The following is a 21,956-nucleotide window of genomic DNA, read 5'->3' as shown; positions in this document are numbered from 1 at the left end:
ATACCCCCAATTCAAGATTTCTAGTCTTTTTTTTAGACTTCTTAAACTAGTTTTTATGTGGTCAGAATGATATCTTGAACTGATGTTGTCACAAGTCAGAATGTATTTGAAATATCTTGAATTAGAGTTTTGACTTTATGGATGGTGAGTATAAGGAGAAGGCAGGGCTCAGGGTGGCTTACTTTTCAAACATACGATGGCATAACTACATATGGCTGCAGTTTTACCACCATGTCAGCCTGAGGCCGAAGCTTTACTAAATTTTGACATCAAGTCTCTGATGAACAAAGCTCTCATTCCCCACAAACTCTTTGCTGATGAGCTCACTCTATTTCATGGTATTCTCTAAAACAATCTTATCCACTATTGCTCCTGGAAACATTTTTCAAATGCTTCACTGGACCAATATCCAAATGGAAGCCTTACATAAGCAGCATCAAGTATGATAACTCTGACTGGTCTTAATGATGTTTGAGATATCTGTAACTATTATTCTGACTAATGCTAACGGAATCACAGATATTTCCAGCCGTTGTTTTGACTTATAGATATCTTGAGTAAGGACTCTTGATATCGTTGACATCTGTGGCCAACCATTTTATCATGCTTTGGCTGAGTTTGACTATCCAGAATTACATTGTAACTAGTCAGAGTTTTTCTTCCACATAGCTATAACATCATTCAGTTTAGCATAGTGATGAGCAGGACTAATTGCAGCTGCTGTGGTGTTGTTGTAAGATTGTTAGAAAGGGCTAAGAAATAGGAAGAGTTTACCAGCAACAAACTGAGGCTGTTCTAAGATGGTGGTAAAACTGTTTGAAAAAACACGCTGCCTCTAAGCTGTTGCAACTTCTGACATAAGAACAGACATCTGTACATATCTGTAGAAGATATCCGCAAGTATCATTCTGACGTTAAAACGTAAATCAAGATATCTTAAAAGGACAATGTAGATCTGTTGTATGTCCTGAATTATACTTATGACTACTCAGAATTAAACTGTCGACATCTAAAACTGAAACTTCAACTAGTCATAATTCAGCTACAGACACCTACAACTAAACTCTCCGTAATTAGAAACCCCAAACACATGAAAAGTAAACGTGATGTTAGTTGTCGTGGGAAAGAAAGACGATGTGGGCATCTGAAGTGTTCTTTTTGACTAATCGAATTACAGATATCTGCAATGCATATCCAGTCTAGCTGGGTCTAGCTAAATGTTAAAACAGCTCGTCATAGCAGAACGCATAATTGTTTCGACTAGTCTTAATGACGGGACATCTGCAACTCTTACACTGACTGGCCACAACTGAATTCTAGACATTGCTAACCGTCATTTTGACTGGTCAGAGTGACATTACAGCTATCTCAGTGAAAAAAATCTGAATAGTCACAGTGTAATTCCTTACACTGCTTGCTGTGCTCAGGCCTTCAGATTTTTACCTCACCATTATCGTGGCCGAAAGACTTCAAGATAACCATAACTGTCCTCTATGTTGGAGGTAACCAGACAGTTATACATTATTTATATGCTTTATTAACATGATAACTATTGGTTGTCCTTTAAAATTTCAACGTTATCATCAATCTCGGAACATCCCGCCTCCCCGCGTGTTCGCTGGCATTTCTTTTCCTCCGAGCCCCTGCAGCGCCCGGTGCCAAGTCCTCGACACTCACCGACTCACTGCAGCTGAAAGATTGGCAAAGTGGCACACACAATCAGCAAAGGGAATCTCTCTTATTTCCTGAAGGGGAGGAAGCAGTCAGTCAGGGTGAGCCGAGGACACGGAGAACTCTGTGACCCTCCTTCCTCTACCACCACCACCACCACCACCACCACCACCAATGCTCCACCACTGGCATGTGTGGGCGTCCGAGTGTGGTGTGTGTTTATGTATCGAGATTGCGTGCATGCGAGCAGCTGGTATTTGTTTGTGTTTACATCTTGAAGAGCTGCGGATTGAGGGAGGTGAAGATAGCGACGGTTGCAGAGCTGAACTCCCTCTCTGGAAAAGCTTTCCTCCCTTTTCTCTCTCCTCCATTTTGGCTTTCATCTAGCACCCTTCCATGTTCTGCTGCGCGACATCAGGCAGGAAGCTGAGCGCTCAGCAGAGAGAGAGGTTTGTAGAACATGACTGGATAGTCTGGAGGGGTGAGTGTATTAAATCTACCTGACTGAGAGGTAGCCAAGGGTGAGATTATGATGCATCCATCTTCCTGCTGTCATCATTTACCACGCTGCTCTGGTGTCGCGCTCCCCGTAGCTACACACACACTGTCACCATGAAAGTCACATTTAATCAACTGCAGCACTAACACCGTATAGGTTGACATACAATATTTATTTAGGTTCACAAAAATGATAAGTTAATTATCAGGTAGTCCACAAATATTGTGGGAATGGTCTCATACAGTCATACAAGGGGGAAACATACATGAGAAACCATTTTAGGAACAGGCCCACCCAGACACGCTCTGATTTCATTAAAGTATGAAGCATGGAGAAAGGATGAACTCAAACATTAGTTTAGTCTAAATAATAAAAAGGAAGTTGGTTATTTTTTTTCTTTTTCAGTATTATATCCATAATTTTCTCATCTGTGTTTACTCGTCTTTTTATTCTTCAAAAACAAAAAGAGCCCTCAGCTATTCAAAATATTTTCTTTTTTTAACTTTCTCTTCTTCAATGAATGTAAAAATAATTCAAACAGGACTAACTAAAAAAAGGGGCAGACCCTGCGTTTTTAAAATATTGCCGTATATCAGGGTCATCCCTGAACTGTCCCTCAGCAGTATCAGTGGACCAAGGACTGGTCAAAACTAGAAACCTAAATGTTGTAAAAACCCCTCCACAGTACAGTATCTGAGGGTAAATATATATATACTGTATATCTGAAAGTAATCTGTAGTGTCCCCGAATAGCCTGCATCAGGCTTCCTGAAGCTGTCTCACGCACATTTTATTTCTCATGTTTAACGTATCTAAGACACTTTGTCCAATTCTGCCTTTATAGCGAGACATCTATTGCATTTCTATTAACTTTGGGACCCGCCACCCTCACCTTTATGTCCACCCCCTCCCCAAAACATGTCTCGACCTCATGTATGTTTGCTACAAAAGATGTTACACGTTATGAACACATCATGCAAAGTGGCAATTCTGTTTACAAAGATGGAGTAGTCGTGTTTGTTTTTAATCTGTAGCCATTTTAGCTGCGTTTGATTCACTCTTTCCACAAAAAAACAAACAGGAAAAAAAAAAAAACCCTGAAGTCCCACCCATCTTCAAAAGCCACCTCCCCTCAACCTTTCAACAAAAAAACAGAACAATTAGCATTACAAACGATATTATATTAAACCATGATTTCTCATTTTTCTTGTAATAACCCAAATCTCCAGAAAAAAGTATACAGTGGACAGTTGTAGTCTGAGTCCAGGTTTAAAACTGTGTCAGGAAAAGCCTTTGCAGCGAGGATCAGTTAGCATAAACCAGAGTGGCTGCTGCCTTTAAGAAAAAACCTTTAAAAACATGTCCTGCGGCGGCGGCAACAGTTGGTTTAAGAAGAATCCCTGATTGGCTGAAAGAAGTCAGGTGACCACCAGGTGAGGTAAGAAAAGTCCCACCTTTGACGATGGGGATGACAGTATGGAGGTGTTTCCTCTAAACCCTAATGTGTGTGTAGTTGTGTATGTGTGTGTGAATATATATATATGTATATATATATATATGCATGTGTGTGTATACATTTTTGATTACAAACTGACCACCCGCTCACATGCGTCCACACTCACACTCAAGTGCGTGATGATTTTTTAATCAATCTAAAACACTGCATTGCAAGTTCCTCTCTCCTCATGCAGCACAGACTGTTGCAGAAACACAGAACACCAGTGGCTAAAAAACACTGGCTGAAAAGATGAAAAAAAAAAAAAGAGAAAAAAACTAAACGAAAAACCGAAGTTTGCTGCCTTGAATGTCCTTGAACATCACATAGAATCCTTGGGCGTGACAATTTTTTTTCATTTCTTGTTTTTTAGTTCAATAATATTTCTTTTTATCTATGCATTTACTTAGGAAAAAAACTAACAAAGATTTCAGTTGCTCTCTTATTACTATGTGTGTGCGTATCTTTTTTTTTTTTTTTCTTATTTTTGTATTGACATTTGCATTGGTTTTCTCCTCTTCTTAAATTGTCCACGTTGAGTTTTTCTTGGTTTGCGTAGATTCTGTCTCTTTCCGTATCATCCGTTTTTTTTGGGAAAAAGACCCAAACCCATTTTCTACCCATTATCGCCTCCCACCCGTCCCACCCTTCCCACATTCATCCCCCTGTTTACCTCCCTCCCCCTGGTGGAAGGGAGGGTGAGGGTGGAGGGGGGGGGCCTTTTCAGTCCCGTGCGGCCCTTCATCTCTCCGCCTCCATCGCTACACTAGCCTTCTGCTCAGTGCCTGCGTGCGGGTTCACTCCCGTAGGCCAGGCAGGGCAGGGCTGCGTGGGGGGCTGCCCCTGAGTCCAGAGTCCCTGTGGAGGTTGCGGCACATTAGGTACATTTGGTGAGACGCCCCAGCCACCGACCTGGGGGGGCGGGGGTGAGGTGGCCATGGAGGCGGCCATGGGGCTGCCGCCGCTGCTGCTGTTGAAGCTCTCGGACGCCTTCAGCCGGGAGAACATGGTCAACGCGTCTGGGAAGTTGGGGGGCGTCGCTGGTGTGTTGGCTGGGGTGCACATCTGAGGACGAGGAGGGAAAGACGGTGATTAATGTACATCCAGGACGTGAAATCATTGCAGACAGCCTCAGCCTAATGATTAGCTCTGTCTACAGGCAAGATTTTCCTTCTGCACTGTCTGCTACTGTTTTACCACTATAAAGGAGAGACTCATAACCTGGTGCAGAGCCTGAAGGAAAAATCCACCTGCAGATGTGTTTCTGATGCCATTCAGCTGTCAGAATTATCCTTCAGCGGTGCATAGTGAGTGGCTGAAAAGCTGAAAGCGAAACCTTAACCTAAGGGCACATTTTTTTGGTCATTTTTTATCTTTTCATAAGTTTAAATTCCCTGATTCCACCTTCTTTATATATTCTTTACCTCTCTAAAACAACAAACCGAATATCTTTGGGTTGTTGACATTTATCATCTTGGACATTTTTCACTGTTTTCTGACATTTTGTAGATCAAAGAACTAATTAACTAACCCAGAAAACAATCAATAGATTAATCAATAATGACAATAATCCCATTGTATAGCACATACACCTAATTGATCAATTGAAGAAGAATCATCAGGTTGATCTGTCATAAGAGTCATTTAAACTGTAGTTCAGAGTCTGCTGAGAGAGTGAAACTTATCTTGTGACTGCACCACTTCTTTTTTTGTTTGTTTATTAAGACTATCAGTGGTGAAATTGGTATTTCCTCCTAGTGCGCATTGGAATTTTTGTAATATGATTTATCGCTGTTATACGGTGAGGACATAGAGGGTTTGTTCCTCTTTTGTTATATCTGAATTTCAGACGTTGTAGCCGTACGTTTATCACACTCTAGTGCAGCTGTGGTGGGAGAAAAAACAACCCTACACAGGCCAGTTATTGTGAAGGAAAACGGACAGATATCAACAAAGCAGATTATTCTGTCAGTGTACATTCAGCAGTGCTTAAAGGCAGACGTAACTCTGAAGGAGGCAAACTGTTTGTGTAACTGAAGGGGAGTTTAGGGGAATCCCAGCCACTCCGCTTCCTGTAGAGGGTCCTGGTGATGACATTACAGTTCTATGTTTACATCCACGTCCTGTTTCGACTCTAATCTGATTTACCATACTAGATAAACTTGTTCAGACACACAACAGCTACACATGAACACACACAAAGTCTCCTTGACTTCATTATATCCCCTGAGCTCTGACCCTCTTTGTGCCAGCGCTGTTATTGTTCTGCTGCCAGAGGAGTTTCAGTGGCCACCCAGAGCAAAACACAATGCACCCGTGTGCCAAAAACAACAGTGGAACCTACCACCTTGCAGCTACCATGCCATGTAAACAACATGTTTGGCTGCTCAGAAATAGCAAGCCTTTATCTTTACCATCATCATCATCACTAACACAGCTTCTGACACACTGCTCCATGACCTGCTTCCTCCTGTGTGTCCCCATCCATTTGTGATCCGGAAAAAAAACAACCTACTGTATTCCACAGGGAAGCAAAAAGGTGGAGACACGTTTAGCCAAGAGGCTTGCCACCTAAAAATAAGAGCCTGGACTGAGAGGGCAGGGCAGGCATCGACATGACAAAATAACCCTCCAACACCAGGTCTCAACAATGGAAGAAAACAGCTTGGCAACTCCAAGGATTGGGAGTATTTGAATTTACTTAGGATTTAGGTGCGCTTGCATAACAGAATATGAGCTTGCATTTAAATTAACTTTATTAATCCATTTCACCCCGAGATTATCCCATAAGCATGCTCAAATCAGATTTTTTTTTTTTCTCTCTAAGTTGCAACAATGTTCAGAAACATTTCCTACAGTTTCCGTTAACTGCTAAGCTGTTTGTCTTCGGAGTGAATTTTCCGGAATGGAGAGTCACAGCCTCCATGAATCAACGATGAGGAACAGCAGCTGCAGTCACACATGGATATCGGACACAGAAATGTTAACGTGCTGCAAAGGAAGAAGAAAAAAAAAAAAAAAAAAGAAGAAGCTGGAAAACAACATTCCCCTTGCTGACAACCAGAACTCGGGCTGACCCGCGGTATCTAATCTACCCTTGGCTCCGTCACCCAGGATGTGCAGACTGTGACACACACAGTCTTAGCACACAAGCAGCCTTCAGGAAAAAAAGAAACAACAGGCCCAGGAACACCATTCCTCCCTTGGGGTTGTAATCAAACCACCTTGCCCCCTAAAAGTGCTGCGGCTTGCAGGTTAGTCCCGCGAATACACCGTCTGTGGCCGTGCTGAGCCGGGCCATGCCAAGCCAGAGGTTCTCAGAGAGGCGCGCTGTTATGAAAGGTGAGCGTGTCCACTGTGCACTCTGACAGGAAACGCTGGCTCATGTCTCTGAGGCCGTTTCCTGCAGTAAAGAGACACCCTGGAATGCTGAAGTGACCTCTGTGATCCTTCCTGTGCTTGGCGGGCAGTGTTGGAGGTGCTGCTTGGATTTCTTACCGCTTGTGATGAGTTTGTGAACCCAGGTAGGAAAAAAACAATAGCTGAGGCCCTCTGCCTCCTTGCCGACTGCCCAGGAATGGAAAATGAGGCAAAAATGCTGACACATGACCTTTTGGCTTGTCCACCGAGACCTTTGCATCTGACTTACTCATCCATAAACAAGCCCAGATAAGCAAGTATAAATATACACCTGCACTCGGCTCAGAGACCACACATTTCACCTGTACGTATTTATTTTTATGCTGTAGCCTCATATTTAACAGAAGACCGAGACAGGAAACACAGGAGATGACAAAACCAACTTCAAACGCTGTGTCTTGTGTGCGCAGAAGACCTTGGACGGAGTCAGAGGTGCAGACGGTATCGACCCACGGGGACGACGATCTGGTTCAAAAACACAGCAGCTGTCTTCTCTGCCAGGATGTCTGAGTTTGAATCTGACTGCTTATCAGACACCTTCGCACAGATAAAAGCTTCAGCAGAGTTCACACCTGTCAGTACCACTATTATTACAGTGAAACACACACCCACATACATATAGAAACAGCCTGTCTTCCACTCCCAAACAAATGAGACACAATTATGGGATATACAATACATCTACTGTTGTTGGTATTTATTAGTAGGGTTAGGATAGGCTTTGTTTTGTCTGTAATTTCTAAATGTGGCTTCGATACAACAAGTGTCACATTTTAAGTGTACAGTATTAGGAGCCCAAGACCTTAAAGACCTATCTCAGGGAAAACAACTCCGGAGGTAGAAACTCACACATCCTGGACAGAGATTAAAAGTGTTGCTGTGGTGCAGCATACTGAGGAAGCAGGTTACTGTGTTTTCTTTGTGTGTATTAAGCAGCCTAGTAGCAGATTAACTCTCAAAGCATGGACCCAAGGACAGAAACACATTGCAAGACCTGCCAAGACTGGTGTGTACAGACCGGGGTCCAAATCCAATTGGCTCTCGAACAACTGACGGACACGTGGGCTGCAACAAAAGAGCTGATATTTCACATGCATACATTTATAAATAAATCCGACTTATACTGGATTTTGGTGACTGATAGTGATTTTAGGGTGTATGAAGGGTTATTATTGATATATTCATGCTAAAATTGTTGCTGTTTGTATACAAATTACAGTTTTATCGAAGTAATAGTAACTTTCCAGAGTGACAAAACTTGACTCTGCACCACACTCTGCTGCATGTGCTGCAGACAGTCCTGTAAACAAAGCCAAAGCTGCCTTGCTGGACAAAATATGTGACAACACTGTTTGTTACCATAAGCACCTAATTCTGTGTTCCGTGCTGTAAAAGAAAGTTTTCATATCGTCATGTATCCAACGGCACATATGCCAATAACAATATATTTGTGAGAGGTCAATATCGAACACTATTATTGGCCGACACACTCAAGGAGCGCCTACAGTGGGTTTGCAGTTGTATCACACCCATACAAGGACAATGGGATGGGAAGCATGTGAGGTTTGCAGGATGATATGAATAGCTCACTTATGGCATTGGTTACTTGATATCTAAGAAAGCAAGCAGACAGGAAATATTCCTTTGGGACAAATTACTGGATCACGGTTGGACGGCTATGAGTTAAGTCAGAGGTCCGGTGAGGTAAACTTGCTCTCGCATGGAGGTTACAGGGACACAATAAACTGTCTCGGTCTCGCGTCTTCATCAACACACTTAGTTGCAATTTGAGAAGAGTCAGCTCGGTTAACCCAAACAAACTGCTATCTTTAGGCTTTGCTAGCTAGTTAACAAGCCAGCAGGATCGTTTAGCAGATGTAATCAGCAAAGAAACGCTCATTCAAAACTGCACAAATCTCTCAAGGCATACCTATTGAGACAGCCAGTGCTTAGAAAGACAAGCAGATTATAACAGTTACTGTTGTACTAAGGTGAGGACCTTCGAAATGACAGACTGTGCGTGTAAGTGCATGTAGCAGCATATACAACAGAAAGAGTGCTACAGCACAGAGGTCTAGCCATTTGTTGAAGATATACAGATGGAGAGACAGGGGAATAACAGACAGTGAGAAGCAGTTTGTGTTCAAAACACAGCCAACAGAGAGGGGTTGTCATGGGTACGGTTGTTATGAGGAAGCAGCACAGATCTCCTGTTGACGGGACGGGGCTGAGGCAGGACTGGCTCTGTGGTCACAGCGGCCCGGCCCTGTCCACCCTCTCTTTAAGTCTGTTTGCTGAGCCCAGCATGAGGAACGCATGGCTGACTGGCAGCGACCACTCCAAACATGCCTGGTCTGAGCTTGCGGTGAGGCTCCTGAAACCTTTAACACTCCTCCGTTTGTGTACATATGTGTGTGTGTTTGTCCACAAACACAGATGAGCTGAAGCTATTTCCAGTCTAACCAAAGACATTCCTCTGAAATATCAAGTGTGTGCATGTGCCAGGCTGACAGGCTGAAAAGAGAAGCTTCCTATCCTCTCGTAAAGATGTGCAGAGGGTCCAGTTACGTCTCCTGACCCCGGCTGATCTCCTCGTGTAACATTTGCTTCAGTGCTTCAACCGCACACCTCACACACTCTTAATTAGTCTCTCTTGCTTTCTGAGCAATTTTAAGCCAAATTTTGCAATGAATGAAATGTGATCTGCTTGTTTCCATTATTTAGTTGAAGCAAATAAACAGACTTCCTTATTGTGAAAATAAATGCTGTCCAGTTCAAACTAATGATGTTTCATGGTTTCATCCAAACATGATGAAGGAAAACCTCTTGTTCAAACGGCATTTAAACATGGTGGAAGAACAACAATATTTTTCTCCATCAATCCCTCTGCAGTGAACATTAGTATGAGCCAATGACACGTCTGTTTTCTCTCTCCTCTCTATCTTTCTCTCATTTCCCTCTTCCTGTCTCCCTCTCCCTTCTGTCTATGCCTCGTTGTGTACAGTTCACACATTGTATGTCAGCTCTTGCAGCGAACTGTGCTGAGAGATCTGAGAGACACGAGAATCGCAGTGAAACATGAGGGCTGACATTTCAATCCTCCATCCCAGCTCACATTCCTACTAGAATTGTATTTTCAGACTCCATCAGAGCATTTAACTTGCTATTCAATACACTGTGTACAGCGTCACTGCACAGATTGACTGGTTTATAGCTGAAATACTTTTCACCAAAGGTCTTAATGCAGGTCAAACACAAACAGGCTGTGGGTATCAGGTTTAAAAACTGGTTTCCAACACATTTGTAGATTTGTTTTAGTCCTGATCCAAAGTTTTTAAGCTCAGGAAACAATGATCTCACCATTTATGGTATCATTCACTGTAGTGATGCTGATGGAGAGCGGTCAGAGTGACTGTCGGCTCGCAAAATAACAAAGAATCCACAACTGCAACAACAAGAGGAGGTTCTTAGGACTTGTCTGTTGTGGCATGTACACTTCAAAATGTTTAGTTGTTCTTTTTCTTTTGAACCTAACTAAGGTTACTTATACAGTCTAGTACTCCTTCTATGTTTTACAGACCTGTTACTGCTTCTGACCAACATCTCAACACTAAAATTAAACTAATTCAAGGAATTTGCTATTTTGGTTTCTCATAAAAACGCATCTGTCCAACATGTCAAAGCACTCTATTTCTACACCAAGACAATATGTTACCATGTAAGGCAAAACTTAATGTCCACATATAACCACTTAGACAAACTTACGTACAAATATATGCTAAGATGGCCTTACTTTTTGTTGTGTACGATCTTTTGTTTATTTATTTTTGCATTCCTCGCCTCAAGATTCAGTTTCGGAAGCTTCTTTTTCACTGTTGTTGGGTTACTTTTCTCGTCTTCTAACAATGTTGGTATAGAAACAGGCACTAACGTTGCTGAACAGCTTCCAGTAAAGGCCTGCTCATGGGCAGTTCAGGAGTGTCAAACTGCAGTGGTAAAATACTGGACTACAGGCAATCAACTTTCTCTACATATATTATAGGTTGAGAAAGACGTAGCAAGACATGCATGGGTGGTGTAATGTGCTGGAAAGATGCTTAGGTTGCACCAACATCAGGTCTAGACTAGTTTAAGGTGCGTTTACGTCACACGTGTTAGGAGGAATTTATGTGCATTATGAAACAGTCGTTCCTTTTCTGTTTTGTTTGTTTGGGCTTGTGCGAAAGATGCCCTTCAAACCTGGCAACACTGAAAATGCCGGTTTTGTGTCCACTTTGAAGAAGCAGCAGTTTGTGAGACTTCACAACGCAATCCAAACAATTGACATTGCCCAATTAGGCAATGTTTTATAGGCAAAAAAGGATGGATAGTTATCTCTGATATGAAGTACTTTCACGAAAGCCAAGAAAAGCAACATGATATGAAATGGATCCTCAATATATCAAAATCTTGGCCAAGAGCGCCGACATGTTGTTGACATATTTAGCTAAGGTTACGGGAACTAGGATTGGAAGTGTTGACTACAACATGCCTTCCAAATCTGTAACCTCAACAGATTTACCAAAACTATATTCAATAAACAAAGACTCCATGTGATGTTCAATTACTGACATTTAAAGCCTGAATTACTGGTAGTCTAGTGGTGTTAACCCCAAAGAACAACGGATGTGAGATGATAAACCTTTCCATTTTTGTATCGTACTCAAGACATACTGTAGATGTAGGAAACAGATTGAATCACGATGACACCAAGCAGTGGAAGAAGGAGGAGCTTTTGGCAAAAAGCTAAAACAAAAAGGGAAGAGAAAAAGGGCAGAATAAAACAGAAAGCTTTGCTGCATTAACAGTACATGATTCTGCCTGCCTGTTAAATGTTTAAATAGGGAGTGTTCTCATGGTGTGTATTTAGCCTAGCACTGCTCTTTGTTTTGAAGACGCAGCTCTGTAGCTGGATCCCAGTACAGCCATTACTGACTAACAAAGTGTAGCATGTAGCAACTACACTAACCATAAGTTACACTGTAATTATACCGATAGCGTCATGGTAATGAGTAAAATTTTGCTCACGAGGCAATTAAATGCTCTTTTGCTGCTTCAGATCCCACACTGAAATTGAAATTTATTTTTTTTTAACACACACACATACACACAAATTTAACAGTGCTTCTGTACACGACTATGCATCAAATAAAATTCAGTATTTTGCCTTAATTGAAATGCACTGTAACAAAATTCCTTGTTTTTTGTGTGAAAATATGGCCATAATAACTATGAATGAGATTAAACCTTATCGTACATTGATATACAATGTCATCACATTCCTGACCTTTAATGAACCTGCAGATTCACCGTGCTTCACAGATGATCTGTCCTTTTGGGGTCATTGTCTTATGAAACCACTGATAACACAAAACTAAAAAAAAAAACAGCTGCTAGCGTCATATGTTGATAAATTGGCAATATTATCAAAACAGATGCAAATGCTTGAATGATGAATCTTCAGGTACCAAATGCAAGGAGAGGAAAAAAATAAACTTAAGGACGTGCATCCATCCATCCATCCATCCATCCATCCATCCACTTGTCGACATCCTCGCCATGCTATACAAGGAAAACTGCAGTTCCTTCACATGTATATGTGAGGCTTTGCATTAGCTACTGTCGCCACATCAACACAATTGCATGAGCCTAAACCAGACAAGCAACACGCTGCTTCTGTGCTTTATTATCGTATCACACAAACAATGAGGTGACAGTCGGGTTTTTATGGGAGTGACTGGATGTCAGAACTAGGTGTTTCTTTCCCAAACTAAATAAAGGAAGCTGACAGGTGCTGCTGAACATTTCAAGTGATCATCAGCTCCCCTCCTCACCCGTGACCCCTCACCCAGCTTCTGGCAGCTGAGTCCCAGAGTCTTCGAATGTTTGTGCGAGAGTTAATATTGTATACACACACACACACACACACACACACACACACACACACACACAGGGCCACGGCTGGATTGTGCTCAAGAGAATCTTAGTTGATCATTAGCCAGAATGCAGTCTGTTTTCATGTGTATTGTGACACTGTATGATATAGGAAGGAGAATGGGAAAGAAAAAGGCAGAAGGAATGACACAAACAGAAAGAAAGGAAAGCAGACAGAAGAGAGGAGATGTGGGACTGAGTGGAGCATGTGTTCAGTCTAACCAACTGCACACACTGCACTGCTCACAACAATAGCTAACAGGCTAACAATAGGTGTTCAGTGGCCCACTCATATCTAGAAAAGGGAGCTTGGCCTGTTGACTGGTCACAGGCTAGCAAAAGAAACTACTAGGCCAAAGGTCATCATGAAGGAGAACAAAACATGATTACACCAAGGTTCAGCTTGCCAAAAAGATATGATTCTTCAGGTTATGTATGCACACATGCACAAATCAAGATTAGTTTATCTTTCACCACACAAGCAACACGTTTTTTAGGATTTTCTAATCAGTGTCAGTTTACGGTTTCAGTTTGAATCGCTGCACAGTATCACCTACATGTTATTTGAAAACTCAACTAGAAAATCACAGTGTTGCTGTTATACAAGGTAAAGTTGTATATGTGATTTTATGCAGTTACCTACAGAAGCCTGACTGAATAACTGCACATATGACAACGAAGATCAGCGCATGAAAGCAAATACTCAGTGGGTAGATCAAGGAGATGGCCCAGTTCAAAAGTTAGATGCCACTGTTATCATATGCATTATATCCTAAAAAATAACACGACATTGTTGTCAATAATATTCACAACATTACTTTTTTTTCTGCATAAACCAGTTTTTGGAAATGCAAAGATTTCAGTCAAATAAATCTGTGCTTGGAAAAACCATGCATGATTAATAATGACAACAAATGAAATCTCTTTTCAGGTAAATTCAAGATTGGTGGCTCTGTTAAAGTGCACAACTTCTCACTGCAACAGTAGTTTGCAGGGTTTGCAAGTGTTTTGAAAATCTGAGCACCCATGGGTCTCACACTTGGAATGTCTGAAGTGAACTGCATTGCAATTATAGACTTAAAGTAGGAATTGCAGCAGGGTTAAGAGAGAAGAGGATCAGAGTGGTGAGGAGTCCAAGGTCATGAACATGAGTCTGGAAAGCAGGAAAGGGATAGACATGGCTAGGAACAGTGGCAGCGCAGGAATAGTACGACTTAGTACCAGCAGGCCAGAGCAGAGAATCAGCTGACCTGAGCCTGACTGCGGTGCTACTGCTAACCTGAGAAAACATGCCAGGGACAATGTGACAACACTGCCTTTATGCAAAGACAAGGTTCTCATGTGCTGCTTGTGTTTCCTCAGTCATACGCCTAAGCCTTGTGTGTGTGTGTGTCTGTAAGTGTACGCTGTGACTCCAAGAATCAGTGTGAAACCCAATCTAACTCCACCGCTCATAAACACATCTGGTCCTCACAGCCATCCCACATGGATTCCCATTCCCTGGGTCCCTTGAGCCAAAGTTCCTGTGTGTGCGCCTGTGTGTATGTGTGTGTGTGTCCGTGCACACGTCTTTGTGTGAGTGGTTAGGGTTCTGGGAAGCCGTGCTCCTGGAAACATGCAGGGCAACATGCTGGAACATGCAGCGCAGAGGCCAAGCCTCTTCAGATGTGGTTAACTGCTTGGCATGGCTGTACAACACACTGGTACAGACACACACTCACACACACACATATTCAGGCACAGATGTATGCACACCCATTAACATCAGCAGATCTAGACATGATTTTGTATAAAATGAAACACCATGCTACATTGACACCCATGGGACTATAGTGCACACTCACATGAAATCACAAACAGTGGGAGAAAATAAACCACATTACATCCAATTCTGCACTTAATCAACTTCTGTAAGTAACGTCAGCAGCAGGACAGAGGACACCTTGTTTCAATTGTGGAAGACACACAAAGCAGCTCTGTGTTAACTCAGTTATTGTATCTTTTTCCCAAATACCTGGCATTGCCCTGCTATTAGCCGATTTCACCCTAAGTACTAGCCAAACACCCTCCCTCACTTATATTCATTGATTCCTTGCTGGCATTTCAGAAACAACCCAAGTAGCCTTTATTATCTAAGTTAGCCTTCCTCGATCTCTTGCATTGTGATGATGAACGGATAAAGGTTGAGACACAAGAGAGGAACAGGAGCAGACAGTCGTCCATGCTGTCACGGCATGATTTATGAAGGTAATTATATCTCTGCTCTTCTGCATGAGCACACCGCACACTTCTCAAGAGATGAGCTCTTACATGGATGAGAAAAGTTAGGATTTCTAAAAAATCCTTTTTGAAGCCACACCCGGACACCAAAACCAAGTGTTTGTAGTTACCAAAAACACCCCCTCAAACACACAGACACACACTAAACCCTCCTTTTTTTCTCCTGCTGGGTGTTCATATTGCCAGGAAACAGCCTTTAAACAACCACACGCCCACTTTTATCACTGCCCAGCAATGCGCTATACTATTCTTCTACGTCACCGTACCCAGACAGTTGGAGCTGAACGTTGCCCTTCATAAAATCACAGTTTCATTCGCCCTATGCGTGATGCTTGTCACAAACTGCAATTATAGCACAATAAAAAAGGTGAGCCATGTAGCTGCTTGTTTTGAACGTTGAGTTGCAGAATACAGGCCTGACATGAGTTGTTTTTAGGAGCAGAAGGAAGCGGCTAATTTACTCTGGATGATTATGGTTGACGATTACTGCTTATATTCGGCTAATATGCTCGTTTAAACAATCGGAAACTGAAACTGACAGATCCACAGAACCTGGTCCCAGTACTGCGCAAGAGAGGGAGTGTTTCTTTGTTTTCACTTCCACACAAAAAGCACATCAGAGTGAGAAGAAGAGATAGCCATAACTTAACTGAGTGTGGCTGTGATTCAAAATGGGAAAAGAGAACGTGAAATATTTCTTGAGGAGAATATTTTTATTACCCTGACCTACTAAAGACAAAATACTTTTCAACACCACAGCCCCGACTTAACAGCTGCCACATGAGGGCCTCACTGGATTTCCTTTAACAGCCATAACTCTGACAGAAATTATACACATGTAAAGCAGGCTTTGTGGCTTAGTTTGCTCAGTCACATGATGGGATCACATGTTCCCAGACGGCAATGGAAGTCATCCAGCTGGGGCTACTTCCTCATCTGTGGTCACATGAGCGTTCATTCACTTTATTGTGGCTGTATGTGGCCCACATGGAGAAATATTAATCGTGGAAACACTGACGCTGGTGTGAACATGCAGTCACGAATCAGTGTTTTAGCTTCTACATTCGTACAGACACATAAATACACCGTCTGCCAGACTATTCAAAGAAAGTGACGACGGAGAAAATACTTCTCAAAGTTGCCCATGTGTACTGAAAGACATCAATTATATAGGAAATCTTTCTCAAGAAACAATTTCAAACCGTCCTTACATGTAACCAATAATTTACTGACAATTACTATTTTGCAGAGAGGTGATAATATGCAAGTGGGGCAGCATTTTGACAGCGGGTATGTCAAAAGTGTAATAGGATATAATTAACAAAGTATTTAAAATATTTCTGATTTTTTTTTTTTATCTGCAATTGATTTAAAAATGAAAATAAGCCGAGGATATCTCTGGATAATACCACAGCAGTGCAAGAAAATGTGCGTAACATTTGATAAGAGGAATTAGCATCAAACAGCCAGAAGCAACAGACACACAACCCAGAAAACATGCATTCTAAGTGGGCGAACATGCCGATACATCAGTCTGGGACCGCTAACTGCTTTGAGAACGATGCTAAAACAAGAGGATGACACGGTTATACAATTCTCTAACAGGAAACATGAATGGCAAATTGAATTCTAGTGCCTGATGCTTTGCGTCTGTAAACAGAGAGAACAGCGAGGGCGGGAGGTATGAGGAGTGAGAGTGTATAAACTGTAGAGAGAGGCAGGGCGCAGTGTTTGTAGTTACACTGGCCCCGTTTTGCTGTGAAAGGGTCCATTTTGGGTCGGTGTGAGCAGTGCATCCTGTAGGAATGCATTGCGGCTGCAGTGTTTGTATGGGCAGGGTGTGTGTGTGTGTGTAAGTGTGTGTGAAGGAAAAAACTAGGAGTAGACGGGGAAGGGTTACACAAAACACCAGGCAGGTTGGACTATGATTGTGGCTTGGGTGTCCATCATGGAACATAGATGTAAGCTTCGATGACATAATTCCAAACCAGAGATAAATGAACGATCTGCTCAAGACAACATGTATATGTGGCTGTATGGCTCACTGAAACACACACAGCCTATATAATGTATGCACAAACAAACAACAGTCTTAATTGCGTGTCTGGGCAGAAAGTGTAGCTCTTCTACATCATGTGCCAAAGCACAGGCACTCCCTTGAGTCTGGAACTGTTTGTAGAAGGAAATTATAATGACAAGAGCTTTCACTAAATCCTCCAGCATTACACAATACTGTAGTGGTGCGTGAACAGACCAACCTCTGTATTTGATATCTGATACAGGTTATAAACCTGTGACATGCAGAGCACAAATGATTCATTAGCAAAGCAGAGATAAACAAAATCAGACTTGAGATAGCTTACAAATAGCTAACCTACTGACAGCTACAATTATCACTAAACAATCTTTGTTTACATATAAAAATGTATTTCTTAAACAACAGTGCTTTTGAACCCAAGATGATTTCTATTCCAGGATGCCAAATTCAGATAGGAAAGTGATTTGCAAAACCGCATTCGGACTCATACATTGTCTTTGGCCCTCAAAAACAAAAGCATACACCAGCTCGCTGAGCAGTATCCATAAACTGACTGACCTACATGACATCCTAACATGCCATGCTGCCAAGAATGGCATGTCTACAGGCTATGTGCTGGGGCTGTGGGTTTGGGGTAAGGCTTAGAGCCAAAACACCAATCTCAAGGATGAGTTCAGTTAATGATGTAACACAAAACATTGATGCAACAACAGCGTTTGCAACAGAAATATAGCTTAATGCTGCTCGTGTTTAAACTGAAGAGAGACAGCATGAGAGAGAGAGAGAGAGAGAGAGAGAGAGAGAGAGAGGGAGTTAAGAGTGAGAGTGAGAGCAAAGTGGATTAGATTTGTATACCAATGAACGCTGTGGCCTGATAAGCTGCAGGAAGGTTGGACACGCTGCCCTACTGTAGTACTGTTGTGACTCACACAAAACACCCACATTTTGCATGCACAAAATACACGCATTAAAGTACGCAAGCATTTCTTATGCACATGCGGGCATGTGCAAAAAGAACAAAAAAAAAAAAAAAACGGAACACATGAACTTGTGATTATGCAACAACACATCTATGACAATAACACCACAAACACACGTAGCTGCTCTGCATTCTGACTTTCATTTTCTAGTGCCGGCAGCAAGCTGAGCCCTGTTTGGCAGACAGAACAGGACAGCTCTTGGCAAATTGCTTCCTCTCTAAATTAAAGTGAGAAATTTCATGAGTTAAATGGAGGGCTGAGAAGCTCTTATTTACTTATCAAGTGATAAAGAAGGTCTACCTTCCTTTCTTACAAAAACAGAGATAAAAATGATTCAGCTCTGTGTGAGCAGTTTCTGTGCTGACTGGCGATATGGCACGACTCCGAGGATATAAATGTACACACACTCACACACAATGCAATAAAAATCAAATCCTCTTTTATCCCAATCTTTCTCCCTGTCCTCGAGAAATACAAGGGTAAAAATGTTTAGCAGTTTAATGACTGCCTTTACCGCACAAACAGTGAGCCAAACACACACATAAACAGAGAGTGAGCTCTGAGAGAGCTAAAATAAACGATCGACAATTTTGTCCAAAATCCCCTCGCATCTCTGTCGGGCTCTTCCAGCGGGCAGCTGTTGCTGGATGCTGCCATGCATGCAGCTGCAAACAAAGGCTTGTGTGCTGCCAAAGAGAGCTGCTGCTAAAAGCCCAAATACTGCTAGTGTTTCATAATGTTCAACTGCATGTGTGTGTGTATGTGTGTGTGTGCAGAGTCTCCTACAGCACTAACGCCTTCCAGTTTACTCTGGTCTGATTTGTCTCCCCCTATAAGTCCCCAGTGTGTGTTGTGTCGGGGGCTGCAACAATCCAATCTGGGGAAATAGCCGAATTACCCGAGGCAAACGCAGCAGCACGAGGGTCAGTTTGAGAGAGGCAGCTGTCTTCTTCCTGGAAAGGGACTGTTTTTTTTACCTCTCTTACCCAGAAACTGAGGGGGCCCTTCCTTCCCTCATGCACCTCACTTGATACAATGAAAAATGAGGAAATCCATACATCTCCATCTATCATCCTTGCTCCCATTCTCCTATATGTACACACACAGCCTCTCTATCTCCCCCCTCTCTCTCTCTCTCTCAGTGTGGCTGCTGCTGCATGCCTGCCTGTGTGTTTATTTCTGGAAGCTCACAACATGGCCGACATGTGCTTTGTTATTGTTAGTACAACATCATCTCTCTCGGCCTATAAGGGCTGCTCAAGGGCCACCCCATCCCACCCAAAACAACACAGGCAGTCTTAAAGAAATACAAGCTTTTACAATTAGGTAATGAAACAAACAAGAAGAGTGTATAAAGTGTGTTATTATCACCACCCCTCCTCCTTCTCCTCGCACTCACCATTTGATGATGATGGCCATATGGAATATTTGTTTCTTGAAAAAAGGCACTGAGGGCAGTCTAAAATGAAACACAGGAGATAAAAGGCCATTATTTTATGGATCAGACAAGAGGGGCATTACATGTTGATAAAAAGGGACGAGAGTAGCATTGGTGCATGCTGGATTAAACAATACAACGAGCCCGCAGCGAGGTGAAATAATAATCTATAGTGGGCTCACCGCAGACTAAACAATAATATATCAAACTACTCTTTTGTAGGCTAGTCGATACAACACGGCGGTCATCTTTATTGCGTAACAGCACTCCGGCTGTACACTGCTGTCATGCGTCGGATTATAGTATTTAATCTAGAGTGAAGTCTAATTGGATATGCTAGCTATACGCTTCGCCCTCCTGCTGCATTACTTTAGCTAAAGCTTAGCTACATCTACTTCAAATACGGCAAAAGTTCCCATTTGAAACTCGCCCAAAAAAAAGGTCGCATAGCCAAACGCCAAGGCTTTGTTTGAAATGTCTTTAAAAGTGTCGAAGCTACACGAGACGTAAACATTAGCCGCGGTGCTAACGCCGCCGCTCAGCCGTTGGAAGCCCCATCGTTCTCGCTTTACCTCGAACTGCCAATGTGCCGCTTGCAAAAGCTGCTTCGCCTGGTCTGCCGCACAACCCGCCGTCAGGACGAACTGGTTAATCATGACTTGATGTTTGAGTTCATCCATTTTCGACGAAGAAGCCCGGTGTCCTACTCGCGGCGGCTGGCTCTGGAGCGCAACTTTCGACCGTTTCTTCTTTCCTCTCTTTCTTCACTCTAGTTGTATTCCGTTTGTCTCGCCTTCAGTCGTCCACCATTACAGCCGGTTGAGCAAACACAAATATTTACTGTAGGAGCGGTAGTGGAAGGAGCGCGCGCGTGATTGACAGGTGGAGGCGACCAATCAGAGGAGAGCGTCGCCGGTGGGACTTGTATGCCGCAAGCGGAGGGTGTCGGAGCGGCGTGTGTTTAGCCGCCCCTGCTGCGGGTTTATTGTGCCGCTTCAACACATACAAACCAAAAACTATGATCGACTGCAAGTTTATTTTAACGTACAGCACGATTGCGGTTGGGAAATCAACACAGAGGGAGCGAATTCCCCGCCGGAGGAATCTCAGCAAGGGTTTGTTTTGGACTACAACTCCCATGAGCCATCGCTTTGTTTGTAAAGCTCCGGGAGGCTGACTTTTTTTGTGAATGACGGCCGCTCTCGTCCAATTCCCAGGCGCGCTGTGTCACTATCTTGCCAAATATGGTAAACAAATCCACCATCGCCAATTACATCGCTCGGAGTTAAATTAGGGACAAGCCGACAGCCGTGGGTGAGCAGCGCGTCGTGTCTGCTCCGGCGAGTTTCTCGCTAAACTATCGGTGCCGCAGCTTATCGGTGCGGACTGCGGCGGTACTACATTCTTTTTTCGCATACCCCCACTTTTTTTTTCTCTCCTTTGTTGTAACGACAGAGTGAATGTCTGGTTTCCTCTTGCCCAAGGACACTCCAACAGGTTAGATATGGGTGTTCCTTCAGGCACTAATAAAGCAGTGTTTTGAAGCACCCCCATCTCCATCCAGATGGCGATATTAACGACTTAATCACCCAATAACTATAAATTACTGAAATTAATGAGCATATAATAATGAATCGTTAAAGAAAATAGGGCCATTTGATTAAAGAGGAAGCTGCAGGCATTAGCAGTGCTGCAGTGAATGAACAACTGAGTGTATCATACTTGAAATACTTCCATCTGCTTCATTATATTCAAGTAAAAAAATCTATGAATCCTTTCCATTCACTCAAGTGTTAGGATCAGCAGAATGCTTCTAAAGCAGCAGTTGCTGTTGTTGTGTGTTTTTTTTTTTGATAGTGCACGCCATGTGTAAAATGAGCCCTCTGATATCAACACACACAGCGCAGAGGATTGTGGGTAGGTGTAAACTGTAAACATTCTTTTATCAGTGGTGTGGAGCAGCAGCTATGCTGGAAACAGAGACACCTGCTGGTGGGAAAACTGCAGCAACTACAGGTGAAGTTCAGGTCATGCATGATAATAAAAATCAGATTTTTATATTACACAAAAATCTGGAAGTTTCTTAACACATATTATATTTTACGGTACATTAATAAGACATAACAGGCCCTGCTTTGAGTCAAATTCGACCAAAAATAGAAA

General features: G+C 42.6%; 1 protein-coding gene across 1 annotated transcript; it reads right to left on the bottom strand.

Annotated features, from left to right (window-relative positions):
- Window positions 1-3,183: 3,183 nt before the first annotated feature.
- On the bottom strand, window positions 3,184-20,640 carry ubald1a (UBA-like domain containing 1a). Its single transcript, XM_008301953.1, has 3 exons — window positions 20,366-20,640; window positions 19,755-19,814; window positions 3,184-4,729 (listed from the first exon to the last, which is right to left on the bottom strand). The coding sequence occupies exons 1-3, from the start codon at window positions 20,471-20,473 to the stop codon at window positions 4,406-4,408; spliced, it is 492 nt and encodes a 163-aa protein (XP_008300175.1). The 5' UTR covers window positions 20,474-20,640; the 3' UTR covers window positions 3,184-4,405.
- Window positions 20,641-21,956: the final 1,316 nt, after the last annotated feature.

This window comes from Stegastes partitus, unplaced genomic scaffold, assembly GCF_000690725.1.
Source record: "Stegastes partitus isolate 25-593 unplaced genomic scaffold, Stegastes_partitus-1.0.2 Scaffold1737, whole genome shotgun sequence".
Taxonomy (NCBI): Eukaryota; Metazoa; Chordata; class Actinopteri; family Pomacentridae; genus Stegastes; species Stegastes partitus.
The sequence above is the reverse complement of the archived record's forward strand: the minus strand, read 5'-3'. Positions and strand labels throughout refer to the sequence as shown.

Coding starts and splice junctions, on each gene's coding strand:
- ubald1a (XM_008301953.1), bottom strand. CDS start 20,473: ATGGATGAACTCAAACATCAAGTCATGATTAACCAGTTCGTCCTGACG. Junction 19,815..20,365: donor CGGCACATTGGCAGTTCGAG/GTAAAGCGAGAA, acceptor GTTTCATTTTAG/ACTGCCCTCAGTGCCTTTTT. Junction 4,730..19,754: donor ATGGCCATCATCATCAAATG/GTGAGTGCGAGG, acceptor CCTCGTCCTCAG/ATGTGCACCCCAGCCAACAC.